Source organism: Poecilia mexicana, unplaced genomic scaffold (assembly GCF_051168715.1).
Source record: "Poecilia mexicana isolate PSO_F unplaced genomic scaffold, ASM5116871v1 scaffold_9, whole genome shotgun sequence".
NCBI lineage: Eukaryota > Metazoa > Chordata > Actinopteri > Cyprinodontiformes > Poeciliidae > Poecilia > Poecilia mexicana.
Genome location: NW_028263378.1, coordinates 28,266,515 through 28,282,719, shown reverse-complemented (window position 1 = coordinate 28,282,719; position 16,205 = coordinate 28,266,515). Strand labels below are relative to the sequence as shown.

The 16,205-nt window shown below is 37.4% G+C and overlaps 1 protein-coding gene across 1 annotated transcript in view; it reads right to left on the bottom strand.

The window, feature by feature from the left end:
• erlin2 (ER lipid raft associated 2) overlaps positions 1-16,205 on the bottom strand; it is a 28,362-nt gene that overhangs the window by 5,232 nt on the left and 6,925 nt on the right. Inside the window, exons 4-11 of the mRNA XM_015003022.2 lie at positions 15,081-15,127; positions 14,850-14,911; positions 14,639-14,764; positions 13,779-13,852; positions 11,769-11,827; positions 4,524-4,615; positions 4,345-4,434; positions 4,066-4,145 (exon numbers count right to left, since the gene is read on the bottom strand). Coding sequence (XP_014858508.1) covers positions 4,066-4,145; positions 4,345-4,434; positions 4,524-4,615; positions 11,769-11,827; positions 13,779-13,852; positions 14,639-14,764; positions 14,850-14,911; positions 15,081-15,127 — 630 coding nt within the window. The remainder of the gene's footprint in view (positions 1-4,065; positions 4,146-4,344; positions 4,435-4,523; positions 4,616-11,768; positions 11,828-13,778; positions 13,853-14,638; positions 14,765-14,849; positions 14,912-15,080; positions 15,128-16,205) is intronic.

Here is a 16,205-nt window from a genome sequence, read left to right as displayed (position 1 = left end):
AACATTGAGTTTAGTGATATGGTGAATTACCCTGCTGGAGGAAACCATGAGAATACGAGTAGACTAGTCATATAGGAACAGACATGTTGAGCAACAGCAGTCACGTAGGTTGTGGGCCTAAAATTAAGCTACTGCTTTCATGTTGTACATTCACCACATTCTGACTCTACCATCTGAATGCCACCGCTAAAATCCAGACTTGTCAGATTATGCAATGTTTTTCAAATTGTCTAATTAGGATAAGTATTGCTCTTAGCTGTCTCTACTGCTGCTGAAGGCCACCTATTTCAAGTTTCAACATGTGTGTGTAGAGACGGTATTCTGCATACTTGGCTGTAACACACTGTTATTTGAGCCTCGTTTGCTTTTCTTTCATCTCAAGCCAGCATCCCCATCCAGCTCTGACCTCTACCATTGAAGAGGCAACACCAACACAGCTGCTTCTTACTTTTGTTAGGAGCATAAAATGAATCTAACACATGACTGTAGGTAAAAACCCCAGTAGATCCTCATTTTCTGTAAAACTCAGAGCAGCCATCTGGTACCAACCACCATGCCCCATTAAAAGTTATTCAATTTCCCTGTCTTCTGGATTCTAATGCCTGGTTTGTCTTCAGTACATTTAGATGCCTAAAGGCAATTAGCATTCGTCCACAGTTCTTTGGTGGAAGGAAGTGAGAGCGTTGCACAACACAAATAATTATTCATCTGGAATGACTTGGTAAATCATTATACAGCCCTACCAGGTAACAGCCTCTACCCCTCTTAAAATACTTTTGCAAAAGTATTTTTGCAAAATCACATCACATAAGTCACATGATCAACAATTGGATGTTGCCACTGGCAGAAACCACAAATAAGAAGGCGACAGGAAGTAGCTGGAGCAACATGTTTTTTTAATGACTTACCTCGTGAACAAGCTTATACACATATAATTTTAATTGTGTTTCTTATTTAATGGAAACACAGCAAATGCAAAGTTGTTTTTTTGACATTAGTGGAATATCAACAAAGTTTTGTTCACATTTGTAACAGAAACGCAGCAATTGACTCAATCAGGAATGTGTCTTTAATAATAAAAAATTTCCAGCCCAGATATCAAAGTCAGCTTAAATCAGAAGGTATGAGGTAGCAATTATGCTAAACCAAAAAAAGTGGGGGAAAAAAACATTCTAAAAGTTGATGTTTACATACAGTATTTGTTGCAGTATTTTGAAGTATTGTCTGTGAGTTTGTAATGGGGAGCCCTGGCCAGAAGCTAATGCTGATTGCGGGCCTGTGGCATGAAAAAGTTTGGGAGCCCTTGGCTTAACCCAAATAATAAACCAGCCAATCACAATGTAGCAACTAATTGCTATTAGCAACTATGGAGTGAGATCCCGAGGGAGAGAAATAAGCTCCATCAAGAAAGAGACAAAAAGTGTGGGAGTACTTTAAACTAGAGGTGCACCGATTGCAGTTTTCTGGCCGATCGGCGATTACCGATCTTTTAAAAAGCTTAATCTGCCGATTTCGATTTTGGCCGATACCAATTCTTTTAGTCTGAAATGACGCTCAATATAGCAAGAAAGTTGTTGAGTTGGCAACAGTGGGTCACTGTTGTTAACTGTAAACGTGCAGACCTAACATAGAGGGCTGGTCTGTCAGTTAAACCTTTCTCAACAAAGAGCAAAAGAGGGCAGTGGTTGATTATTACACATTTGCTAAGGTAGATAAGATCGGTGGATAAAATCGGCTTCATGTGTAAAAATCGGCTGATCACCGATCTCCCAAAAAAATGAAGGAATCGGCACCGATAGATTGGTGCACCACTGCTTTAAACCAAATAAAAACAAGATTGGAGTTTCACAATAGAACGCCTTCGAACTCCTCAGCAGGAAACATCCATTACATGCATCGAGATTGCACACAGCTGCTAACAACTGGTGTTTTTGTTCCCTTTGCAAAAGACTCAACTTTTATCTGTGATTGTTAGTGTAGAATCTGGCACACACATGTATACAAGGAAATTCATTTTGGCGAGCATTTCATGTACTTGTTTATCAGAAAAAGTAATTATGAAAAAAAAAAGTAATCAAGTAATTGATGGATTACTTGAAGTGCTGTGAATACATTCCGGTTCATCCTGCGACCAATCAAAACAAATATAGAGAAAATTAAAATTTTACCAACTCAACCATAAATCTTTGAAGAAATTATACATCAGCTGAGCTCCTCCCCCTCCTCCTGCTGTCTTGATATTTTACAACTTTTAAGAAAGTTTAATCAGTATCTGATCCGATTCAAATCTCATTCTGCTTACCAGGTGTTTTCTCACAGGTTTTAAAAACAGCAGTTATCAAACCACTGCTGAGCAAAAAAAAAAAAAAAAAAAAAAAAAAAAACCACAATCTGGACAAGTCCCTGTAGCGGAATTACAGACCAATCTATCATGCAAAGCATGTTGCTGCAATGAGCTACACCAATAAACTTGACTTGACACGAATGTTCAGTGTAATTGAAAGCTGCAATGTAGTTATATAAACTAACAATGATTTAGTTTATATAACTACAACCACACTTTGCCAAAAAAAACTCTCCCAAACTTCCCATTTAATCTATGTAAATACATATAAAGTACATCAAATCCAATCATGCAGACATTTTCTAAGTCTTCCTAGAAATAAAACAATGCAAGTTCAGTTTCTAACGCCACTTGGTGTAAAAGCTTTGTCTACAGATCCAAGCTGATTACATCAAATCACTGAACAAGCATGTAGTGACAGTGCATCTTCATTTCCAGCTAACTGAGTCACTGACTGAAGCAATCCCTCATGCTGAGAGCATAGATGTAAGAAAAACTCCCACCAGAACCAGGCAGGCTCAGTGTGAGCGGCCGTCTGGCCATGACCCACTGGGAGGTTGAGAAGCAGAAATGGGACCAAGTCACTGATTTGCGAGAAGGTCTTCCACCCGGGTCAAGTCTCAAGTAAAGACATGCAAGTCTTAAAGGTTTTAATTTAGTATTGAAAATTGCTTGGCCAAATGTGTCTTTTAATCACTGTAACAAAAATGATTATGGGATTATAAGTAAGTAAGTAACTTACTTAACTATTTTTAAAGGTGTTTATTAGGAGTGGGAGTAAATAAGTTCATCTTCATCTCACTCCTTTTTGGGTTAAATGCGTTCTTGTTTATGTCTAAATATAGTATTATTATACATAACATGAACTGGATGACTCAAAGTGTCCTGCATTTACTGTATTTATATTTATTGTAAATGATTGTATATATGTAAATGTATGTATATTTATTTTGTTCCATTTTGGCATTTCATGTGGCTCAAAATGAAGCACTAATAATAATCTGTATACCAGTCAAAAGGAGGAAATTCAGTCATCAGAAAATGAATCATGTGTTTTATAGAAAATGTTAACCTAACAGCCAGTGAGCTGAGAGAAGAAAGAGCTGAACTCATCTAAAACGAGTTTATTGAAAAACTATTTTCTGTACAAGCTAAAAGTTCTCTACATGTTACACAACAGAGAACAAAAATATCTATTTAATCTGCATTATGCAATATCCACGTGCAAAACTTTTTAGATTAATCACGAGTTAGCATTTTAAAGTTGGCTGAACTTCATTGCTCCACTGACTCTAGATACAGTAATCTGTGGAAGAAAAGTTAAAGTAGGAATTTTGTAGCAGAGTATGGGGTTTCCCTCTGAGAACCGGTTAAATCCGGTGGTAGGGACGCCAGGGAAGTCCACCAGCGACCCACTGAGCTTTTATGTTTACAAAATGTTAAGTTACAAAAATTCAGAGGTGCCCCATCAGGGATCATAATTTGGAAATAAATGGCATGTGAGGCAACTATAAATCTAGCTTAATCCGTCTTTACTGTCACTGTTACTGGCATATAAAAAACCCTATGTAATTTAAAACAAAACACAAACAACACTTAGGCTGGTAGGAGGGAAAAGGAAAGCCTGGTGGCCCGCCAGGCTTATAACACACTGGGTCAAACTGTGGACTGAATGTTGGATGAGAATAAAGTGCAGGTGAGAGGTTGTGTCGTCCGGTTACCTTGTTGGCCTCAGCTGCTCTCAGTGCCGTATAAAACTCAGCATCAGCCTTGGCTTTCTGCCTGGCCAGGAAAGCGTCATCTGTCCAGAACAAACACAACAGACCTTTATTGTGCTGTGCTAGCTTTATAGCAAGACAACAAAAATGTCAGCAAGAACCCTGTGCAACCTCATCCCACATAAAAAGAGCCCAAATCCACACCTGAACCTGTTCGGGATCTTTTGTCTGTTGAGAAAATAAGATCCGTGAAATACTATAATCCACTGCTTACATACAGACCTTCAATTTCAGAGATCTTCTTTTCAGTTTCCTTCTCCATGACTTTCTGCCCAAACTTGATTTCTGCAACTTGCGCCACTTTCTCAGCCTCTACAAAACAAAGCGAGAATTAGTCACATTAAACCTGGCGGTGTGGAAAACGCCACAGACGGATCATTATTCTCCAATGTCTCCCTTACCTATGACAGCTTTAATCCTCTCTGTTTCTGCCTCCTTCTCTACAACCTTTTGTGTCTGCTGGGAAATCAGAAGTTTTGTCTTTTCACTCTCCCTTGAAAACAAAAACCACAAGAAACAAAACCCACATTATTGTGTTTCTACCAACAACAGAGGAATGTTATGTACAGCTCTGGAAAAAATTAAGAGACCACTGAGGTTTTAACCTGTTGAAAACTTGATGGTTATTCTACCAAATATTGATTTCTGAACTCTTCCTGAGTTAAAACATTAGCATTGTTGTTTCTAAATGAATGTAAACTTGGTTTCTTTGAATTATTTGAGGTCTGAAAGCGCTGCGTCTTTTTCATGATTTTGACCATTTCTTGTTTCCTGAAAAATAAATACTAAATTTTTGCTTCGAATTTCGAAGCCATGTTGTCAGGCGTTCATAGAATAAAAGATCAATGTTCATTATACTCAAACATATACCTATAAAAAAAATTACATCAGAGAAACTGGTGATTTTACAGTGGTCTCTGATGTTTTTTCTAGAGCTGTAGTTTCCTATGTTTTGGTGTATCGTCATGGAAAACCGGATTCTCAACAAATTTGGGCTTTTACCTTCGACGGCAGGTTAAGAATTCATATCATCAGACTGAACATGTACACTCTGCAGCAGGGGTGCTGCCAGAAATTTTGGGCCCCCTGACAAAAAATTTGTTTGGGCCCCCCTGCGCAGCTGCTGTTACAATTTTTTGAGTCTATTTGACCCATTAAAAGTGTCACAATTTTAAAGGCTTGCATCTACCTTGCTTTCTTTGGTTCAATACTAATAATTAGCACAATATTTACTGCTCATGAATTTTACATCCAACTGTCCACATCCAGTATGCAAGTAGGTTGCTTAAATTTTTTCTATCAGTTTTAGATACTGAAATGTCTCTTCCCATGAGCAACAGTCAAAAGCAACAAACAAACTACACATAAAACAATCCAGACTTCTAAAAATGCTAGTAGTTGCATTTTATTCAAGCTGCAGTACATAACTTTAGTTAAAAAATATGTTTTCTCCATATTTGTTAAAGCTGTCACATGTCGTAGCAGTTTGTTATGAGACAGATAATCTGTGAAAACAATCAATCTCCTACATCTCCTTCCTGAACTACTATTTCTGGTTAAAGTAATGCACCGTTCTGACCAAAACAACCAATCAGAACTAGTAGGACACTCTTAGCGCTGTCAATTAGCCTCATCCACTTACTGCTAAATGTGCTAATGGGGGAGAAACAACTTATCATTACAAGAAACCATTTATCTGCCATCATTGGTAGCTATGCTAACTAAACTGAGCATTTACAGTTTGAATCTGCACAGCTCTGTGCTATGCTAGCTGCAGCATGGCACAAATCGAGGAGGAGGAAGGATGAGCAGCATCACATGAGATTGTGATTGACAGCACTAAAACTCTCCTGCCACTGACTGGTTGTTTCTAGAGAACCATGGGAGAAGGCAGAGGAAATAGATTTTTCACAAATTACCTTTCATACCATACTGTCACAACATAATGACAGTTTCAAAAAATATGTGATTTTTTATTTATATATAAAAGTGACATACTGCAGCTTTAATTTCACTCAGGAGAGGATGGGTCAGGAGGGACGTGGGTTAGAGCTGCTGCTGACTGACTCATCTGTTATTAAGTGGTAAAAGGCACAGGGAACAAGTTAAATATATGAATATGTTGCTAATTTTTTTCCTTAATTCATTAAATGCTAGTGAAATGGAGGCAAACAGTAGTCTGTAACTAAGCTAATTATGCTACATGGTTGATAATCTCACACAGTCTACTCACCTCTCCTGGAGAAAAACTGGGTTATAAATTAACACTCTTGCCTTTTTCTCTCTCTCCCTGTCTCTATTTTGTTTTTGAAAACCTGATTTTATAACTTTTCTTAGCATAGTAATTGCCACAGTTGCCGCTGTATTCAGCTGCAGCTCCTACCGACAGTAGCTGCATACGTCACTCTGAAGCTCTCCAAGCAGGAACGAACCATTTAACACAGATAGGGGGGTTCAGGGCAAAAACGGATGTGTGTTTTTGGTCTGGGAGGGGTAACATTACATTTTTACTGCTAAAACAATCTTTAAAAATACAACATGATTTATTTTTATTTGATTTTTTTATTTTATGTCTATGAACAAAATATAAATAAATTGTGGAGGGCCCCCTGCTGGTCAGGGCCCCTAGAATTCTCATCACTTTTTACCCCTTTACCGTGCCCCTGCTCTGCAGTACTGTGAGTGGCTGTGAGAGCCATTGTTCTAGTTTTATGTAATACAGTTTAAAAGAAGTGCTATGAACTTTCAGAGACGGGAGCAAATAACACAGAGGACATTGGCAGGGTCAGAAAACGTGTTATTAGAAGTGGATCCACGTTCCAAAACCATTTCTCCCTCTAGACAAAAACTAGAGATGGCTCTCATCTTCACAGTAACTCCTTCATGTAGGAAATTAAGTTTCCAAAACAAACTAACAGGCTTATATTGTTGTGAATTGAAGGGAGTGCTTGTTGTTTTGAATTTTGGGTGAGATTTATTATGGAGTTTTGCATTTCCTGTGTTCGTCATGTTTGGCGACATTTTCCTTGTCCTTAACTTCCTCTCACATCTGTATTGCCTTAGTCTCATCAACCACCAGTTTTCACTCCTGTAATCACCACCCTCAGTTTTTATACCCCTCAGTTCAGTCAATCAAAGCCAGATACAACAGTCATCTTTCCATTCTTATGAGTTATTTTACAACAAAAAGTATTTTTAAAACAAAAAGCCCATTCAGTGTACCATCATTCTTCCTGCGTTGTGGTTCTTCACCACTTACACCAAGGACATATAGTGAAGGGTTTTCATTTTGTTGTGGTTTTGTGTAGACAACCAATGTGTAATTATTGCAAAACATACCTCTAACCTAACCTTTGAGCCCAAGCGAAACCCACGTAAACATAAAAAAGTCTTAAGCATGAGCTCCATTCTTCCTATTCGGTATTGTTTTAATGTTTTTGTTGCATACAGGCTGGCCATTATAAATTTTTTTATAAAAGACAAGTACCAGAAAACTAAAATTGTTGTCTATATCTGTTTTAATACGAATGCCTAATCACATTAGTGGAATTTTCAGGCATAAAAGAAACTTATGTGGATAGAGCACCGAGACTGGGTCTAGTCCAAGGGTTTCTCCAAAATCCAGATCTGTATGTTGTTGTCTAGCATTAATAAAAATACTAGAAAACATTTAATATAAAAAATATATTAAAATTGACCCTGAATAAATCCAATAAAATTATAAAAATGGAAGGAGGTGATGGAAATTTGTGAATTTTTTCTTTGTTTTATTTGAAAAAGCCTCCTAGTAAAAAGTTCGGGCTGCTAAATTAAAAGTTATTTTGTGACTAGAGGAAAGGAAAACTCTTCTGTTATTTCTAATATTTTAAATTAGGTATGGATATTGCTCACATTGTATATCGTTACTGTGAAAAAGTTTTGATCATAATAATTTTGATTCATTATGACAACAATAAAGTCAAAGTGGTGTTTGGAAACTTCAAAAACCGACGGAATTATTTTCACTATTTTGTCCGCAGTTTGTTCCATGAGAGCATCAACAAATATTCACAAACTAGTAAATATGATTTACTGAGTGCAGTTCAGTGATAAAAATCACATTTTTATTTAGCTGGTGACATAAACAAAGACTGTTTCAAAGCAGCATGTTTTTATGACCAGTGTTTGTTTGTGGGGCTGTGGCAGCCAAACAGTTACCTAAAAATATTGAGAAATAATGAGTTTTTTTTTGTATCATCACTTATGGTTATTGAAGCTGTCCATCAAAATATTGTAATAAAAGAGAAATAAAATGAAAAAGTTCTGGAAGTGGATTTGAAGATAACTTTTGGTCAAATGGGTCTGAATTTGAGTAGCCATGGTTCTTTCTTGACTTTTTTAAATAAAAGGCAAGTTAGAAATTGGTCAAATCTCTAATGAATCATCTGGATGATGGAAAGAAAAAAAAAAAAAACAAGATTAATTACAAACCTCCCAGGACGAGACAACTGAGTGGTCGATGAAGCCTGCTCACTTCCTCATTAAAAAACAACATGAGGGAGTCTCAGGGTCTGAGACGACTTTTGTTGACAAATGACTTAATGTTGTCTTTGTTGGGAGAGATTCAACAAGAACAGTAGGGGATTTCTGCGTTGATGACCGAGTCCTCAGAGAGCAGCAGGTGGATTTATCTGTGAATAGTGAGGCCAATTCTCTTATGTGCACTGCAAAAACACAAGACCTTACAGAGTATTTTTGGTCTAGTTTCTAGCGTGAACATAACAGTACAGTTAAAATCAGAAAAAACAAACTTACAAGTAACTTTTCAGCAGGAAGTTATTTGTTTTAGGTAAATAATTCCTCAATATTGATGAAGAAGTTCTAGCTCTACTGTCAGATTTTTTCAATAATAAGACATTATTCTTGTTATAAGGGAAACAATCTGCCAGTGGAACTAGTACTTTCCATCAATATTAAGGAATTGACGTAAAACAAGCTCCTACTTAGCTGAAAAGGTACTTATAAGTTAGTTTCACCTTATTTCAAGTGAAGTAAGATATTTGAAGTAGTAGACTAAAGATACCTGAATTTGTATTTTTGAAATGGAGCCACTCAAGTTGTCTAAACAGGGCTTTAATAATATAATTATGATAATAAATACATAAAATATAATCAGTAAAAAAAAAACTAAAATAAATGAAATGCAAATAATGTTTCTATTGTTTCTAAAAGGTAAGAAATGTCTTGTATTTATATTTTTTCCATGGATAAAATGATTTACTGGAATCCAGGCTGAGCCAAACTATAAAACACATGGAGAAGAGAGAATCTGCAGTCTGGTTTGGTGAAGTTCAAAATTTCCCCTCAATAATTTACATTTTTAGACTGAGGAAGCTTTGTGTTTTTGGCCATAACGAGAACAAGGACAAGGATTTATCTGTAAGTCGTCGCCACGTAGAGCAACGACCAGACTCTATAACAGGAACTTTTTTTTGGCAGAGTTAGAGCCATGCCTGGCAGAGAGCATGATATAATGTCCTGTTCTCTAGTTACTGTGTATACCATGGCTGCATTATTCTGGGACCAAATATCATTTTGGTCATATCCAATGGTTTAAAAAAATAAAAAAATAAAATCAGGAACTGGACCAGAAAAAAAAGCAGTAATGAAATGGCCACAAAGTGGGCTGAGAATGGAAGAACTGGGCTAAAAACTACCACTTGATAGGAGTGGTTGTTGTGGACACAGATGTGAACTCCAGTCACAGTATGGTGAAATTTAACGAGTTTCCATCGGAGCAAGTTTGTAAAGAATGAAATTCAAAGCATCAAAACATGTAAAGAGTAACCAGTTCATCAGGAAAGAGCCAGAAATCTGGTTATCATCACTCTTGAATGAGATCCCTGGTCCGTGATGTTCTGGAAGACGTGGGGTCTTGAATGGGGAAACCAAGAAATTGATGTAATCCAAACCTCACTGGGAAGTGGAGTTCTCTGATCCCCTGTGATTTTGTTGAAATCCCTCAACAAAATCACATTCAGTGAGAGAGTGGATGAGTGAGAGAGTAAAGCAGAAAAGTTATCTAACAAGTCTTTGTGCGGCTTAGGTGGGTGGTAAGCTGCAGCGCTGTAATTTGGAATGGCTCCAGGAAGTTTCCAAGCAAGGCATTCAATGGAACCGAAGACATAAACAAAGACGGAAAGGACCGTGACTGGAGACGTGGATATTGGCAGGTGTAAACAAATTCAGTAGAAGTGGAGTCATTCAGTTGTAACAAGTCATTGGGTTGTTCTGAGCACTCAGAGAAAATCTGGGAGATCATGTGTGAGATTTCCTTTGCTCATTAGTCACAGGACGTCAAGCAGTCAAGTGTGTTGATGTTCGGACTGATAGAAGTGCTAGCTGACCTCGCTAGGTGAACTAGAGCACTGCGGTCAGCAGCACTGTCAGTATTTCACAAAGGGCGATGAGTAATGGACCGAAAAGTTTCAACCAGTGAGTATTACTGAGATGGTAATTACATGTCAAGGTGTTGAGGAAGCTGCATTTCAGGGACGCACTTCTGCAATGGTGTCCCCCTTGAGTGAAAACTATTTCACCTCTCATAATGATGACGCACTGAAGGAAGTAGACAGTTTTCTGACGAACTGAAGGAAGAGTCACCTCTCGACTCCAAACCCAGGAACAAGAAATGGCTTGTTTCTGGGAATGGTGGAAAGTTTCTAAAGGGGGCAATATTGGGAAGACAATAGTTGTGCATACCACACACATGAACTCATCTGAAGCTGTATTCTCTGCACACATGACTCACACCAGACCAAGTTAACATGCTGCAAACATAGAAATACTTGGGTTTAGAATTATTGACATGAAGAGTCTGTTCAAACACACACAGAGAAATATTTGTTTCCATGTTGGTGTTCTTATAGGGTTCAGTTGCCAGTAGTCTTGTTTGTATCCTCACCACTCTTGGCAGTATTTTAAATTGTGTTTATAGATTAAATGGTACATGCCATTAAATTTCAAAGCCATGTTTCTGGGATGTAAAACCCACAAACTGCAGTCAATAGATGGATACCTTTGGGATATACTTGTAGCGTTTGGAAAAAAGACTATTACAAAAAAAAACAAAAAAAAACAAAGACGCTACAGAATTAATTACATCAATTATATATCTGACCAAATTCTGTATTTAGTCATTTAATAGGCTGATTTTATTCTGCTTCTTGTTTTATTTCTGAGCAAAGCATGCCTGATTTGTAGGCCGTCACAGAGCTGACATCACAGTCTTTATTTATACCTGACAGACCTTAAAATACTTTGCTTTACTTCAGTTTTGTCGATGCAGGAGATGATGTTTTCCATTTGTGCACGCTTTCTATATAAAATACGTATGAATAGTCGAGTCTTTTAAAACACATCCAAGCTGCACTCACATTCACTATATCTGCAGCTATTTGGAAGAGCTTCATTTTCGGGAAATCTGTGTTTTTCCATGAGCAATCATTTGGTGTTGGGTCATTTTGCATGGGAATGACTTCAAACAGCTTCCTCCCACAATCACATCATCCAGCAGTGGGAGTTAAGATAACCATAATGGCTATTTGGCTAAGAAGAAAAAAACTAGTCAGAAACCATTTCTCACTGAGCAAGAAAAAGAAACCTACATGAGTTCGTAGTTCCTGCGAATGCTCTCAGGAATGTTGGGCTTAGTGACTCGCACAGCCTGATGGAGAGAGAGACAAAAGATTCAGTTTTGAGATGAGAAATAAGCACAACATGTCAGAAAGGACCATAAAAAGAGGTTTAACCAACAGACTTTCTAAAAATAAAAAAATGCAAAAAAAAAAAAAGAAAAAAAGGAGAAAGACCTTGAACAAACCCAGGGACAATGTTTATTTATGTTTTAATCGCTATGTACTCTCCAGAGCATTAACTCCTCAGGAGACTGTAGCTATTATTTCAACTGATTTACGGGAAACAAGGGGAAAAAAACCCAGAGTCGTCTTAGACCCAGTGGAGCATTTCACATTCAATACAAAGTGAGCATTTCTGTGGGTGAAAGTTGGTGAATAGAGCTTTGGGAGAGGGATGGGAGGGACTACAGCTTCAGAAAGTTGTGCAACACTCATTATGATAAGCGATCCAGGAAGGATAGAAGCACTAGGAACGTCTGGAAGCCATAAAATCTCAGCAGAGAAAATATTGGGTTTCTTCCAATAACTTGTAACCTTTTCATTTTGCCCCTGGTTTCCACCAATGCCTGATTTCCCTTAGAAGGAATGAAACATGGCTGCAACTACAACTTTAAAACCAGCATGGAAAGATATTTGTCTGGAGTGAATGGAAATTCCTTTCACATTTTTCGGATGTGAAAATGTGCCTCAGTTTCCTTCCACTTCACAAATAGATCCTGCCTCGTCTCGGTCCATCACCTACAGTCCAGACAAAACCAATTTGATTTTGTGTTGTCAGAGCTCTGAATGTCTTTACACAAGAGCTGCATGGAAATTATAAAGACTAAATTCAAATTCAATTCCAATGAAAAAATACTGTACTGATCCCAAAGGGAAATTAAATGTTATAAGTCATTAATTCAAAGTCTTCAAAGAGTTATTGAGAGTTATTGGTTATAAAGCTGCTTCTCAAACATCGTTCAACAAGAAAGTGATTTTTTTGTCTGTAACCTCTGTTGAAGGATAAAGAGGAGAAAAAAAATCTACATAATTGGACCCACATTTATTTGTTTTTTTTTGTTTTGCCTACCAAGGATAAAAGTAGTGTGAAAATTTAAACATGAAAGGCACAAAGAGTAAAATACTTGATGTTGTTCATCATGGCACAAAAAGAAATAATCACCAGAATCCGTACAAGCTATTGCCATGACATTACGCAATAGTTTATGTATATGAAGAATCGTTTAACCTGAAAATATTTGAATTTGAAAACTAAATTTGAAGCTATATCTTCTATTTGAACACAGCTGAAGCACGAATTGTGTTTTGTTAATGATATTTTCTCTTGTTATATATATATTTGTTATATATAACAAATATATTTTGTTATATATAAGAAATATATTTGTTACCTTGCTGCTGGTAACAAATATATGTGACAATGCCAGGGCGGAAAGACGTCAGCAGAAATCCTAGGTGCCGTCCAAACATGCCCTTGTGGAAAACAGAGAACCTGCTTAATAGTTTGGTCTTTTCTCCAAAACCATTCAAACATTTTAGGAGCCCCCAAATTGTATTTTAAAAACAAGTTCAACAGGAAAAGAAATCTTCTAGCCTAACTCTCAACCTTAAATTCATTAGCTTTGTGTGCATTTCTGTTTTTGATGACATTCCGCAGTAAAGTTACGACATCACTCAGACTTCTGGGTGGTTTTTGGTTATTTCATGCAGATGAAAACATTTCAAGAACCAATACCATGTTTATGAGGAGCTCTTTCAGAACAAACAACCAGAAAGATCATTTTGGCAGAGAAAATACATTAACATTCATGCAGACACAGTCCAAGAGAAACGAGTTCAACTTCAGAGAAATTGGATATAACAGAGCTAATCCCAAGTCTCTTTTTGTTTCAGAGTGTCATATAGCTGCAGGATCTTGTGTCGGTCGATTGACCTCAAAAACTGAGCATTCATCCACACTGATAAGTGGTCTTACTGTACCTGGATTATAAGGCCAGGCGCCATAGATGTTAGATCTTCTTGTAGTGTCAACTTCAGATTTTCATCGATTTGGTCTGTTGGAAAAAGCAGTAAAAAGAAAGAGCCAGAGCTCTGTTCAGTTATGAGAAGTAATATTATATTTTGGCTTCATTTGCACCCAAACTAAACCACTGGTTTCTTAGTTACAACAAAACAAAGTACAACTTGAAGAGAAGAGAGATTCTGCTTTTAGAACGGTGCATTAAAAGTTATTTTGTACAGAATGCCAAACAGTCACATGTTTCTTTACCAGCTATTGTTTTCTTTACCACTTCAGAGTTTTTGCTAACTTTGAAGTTTTAGCACTGTTAGCTTCCCCTAAATTAAAATTTCAGGATGAATTCTCGGGCCCTAATTTACTTGCATGTTTTGTAAACTTTCAGTTGGATAAAGTCCGACGTCTGTGTTGAAGGTTTGGGTCGTCGACTGTTCTTGAAGTACTTAGTCGTTTATATCCGTGCTCTTATTTTGAAGTGGGTGAAGACTGTTCACGCAGCAGTTCTGTTTCTTCTCGTCACATCATCTTTTTTTCCCCAAGAAACTTTCAACATGGTTGTACGTAGAATTTTACCATTAGCTTCCGTTAAATACTACGTTTGTGTTTTAACGTTAGTGGAGCTCATTTTTTATTATTAATGCTTTAGGATTAGCGCAACTAACTTTTTAGCTAACAGTGCCTACCGCTGTGTTTAACCTTAGTTAGCCATATACACTGTGAAAAAACACTTTCAAATGTAAAATATATATATGAATAAGATAAGAAAAAACAAGTGACAGGATTTGATTAATATATACTCAATCTGTAGCACAGCTCTACTCACCAAACAAGCCGATGTAGACTTCTTGTAGTGAGTGAACGCTACAAAACTGGTTGAGCTCGTGATGCACTTTGTTGAAAATCAAAGCTTTGTCATAGTCTGCTGTGAAGTTCCTCACTATGTCGTACACTGCACAGAAGAAAGAAGAGATGGTTTTCACAAACACAGAGGCTTCTGGGTGTGCAACTGAATCCAAAACAATGTCACCAAATACCTGCTGATGGAATGAGGTAGTTCACCACTTCAATGCGGTCAAAGTAAATCATTACTCCTCCACTGGAAGAAAGTACAAAGGGGTTTCACCAAACACTTGAAAAAATTAAAGACTATGTAGCAAGTTGTTGATGTATGAAGTAAAGGTAGGTGCGTAGTGTGGGGGGTGTACAATTACGACACCTGAACAAAGCAATTAATCTACTGAAGATTACCAGAACAGAAAACTCACCTCGTCCCACACGGTACGTTCTTCACCTCATCAGTCTGCAGTGTCGTCTGAAGGTCAAAAATCACATGGTTACAAACTCTGAGTTATATTTCCTCGTGCCCTCCATCTGATTTTTCTACTACAATTGAGGTCAAAAGGTAAATGGACTGAACTTATATAGCGCTTTTCCAGTCATTTTGACCACTCAAAGTGCTCTACAGTGGAGTCACACTCACATTTAAACACCGATACGCAGATCGGTCGACGATTTGAGATCAAGTGCCTTGGCATGAATCAAACCTACAACCTTCTGATCACAAGACAACTACTCTACCCACAGAGTGATAATTTAATTGTAAGGACAATTAAAATGAGATATAAAATGTTTTCCAGTTCCAGTGTTAAATGTTCATTAAAGTTTATTGGTCTTTGAAAGATATTCTTGTGTTTTTTATGCCATTACTGTTATATTACTTGAAAATGATTTCAAAACATTATCGTTTATCGCAGTAACTTCTGGAACAATTTATCGCACAGCAAAATTTGTTATCGTGACAGGCCTACTGCTGTTTACTAAAAAGAAAACAACTCTGCAACACATTCATAGAAAATAAACTAGTGAGAGCCTGAGTAATAGAAAACACAACTAAAAGCAATAGCCTGTTGAACTGGATTCAGAGACTGCTGTAAAACTAAGGAGAGCGAGCCAACAGCTGAAAGATAATAAATTTCCTTCCTGACACAACAGAAAACTGATGCTCTGGTGTCTGGCTCTCTGCAGATTACAGTTCAATGCAGGTTTAGTTCACTGTCCTTCTTACACACATCATTTTTTTCTACCCACGTCTGGGAAAGAAAGCTTCTTTCAGCAGACTCACAGTTCCAGCCAAAAGGTTTGGCAGCAACACACGAGTCACTTTGCTAGCTTTGCAGTTTCTTGTTTTTGCGTTGGCACAAAATCCCCCCTACCTCATTCCAGCTTGATCGTAATACAAACACAGATGAAGCTGCAAAAGAGTTAATCTGAAATCACTCTGGTATTCTGATAAGCAGACTGATTGCTTTTAAGTTGGTATAAATGTGCTTGAATTTATCTTTGTCCTGTTTTGGCAATGATTAGCGCCAAAGTAAAGCGGGCAGCCCTAA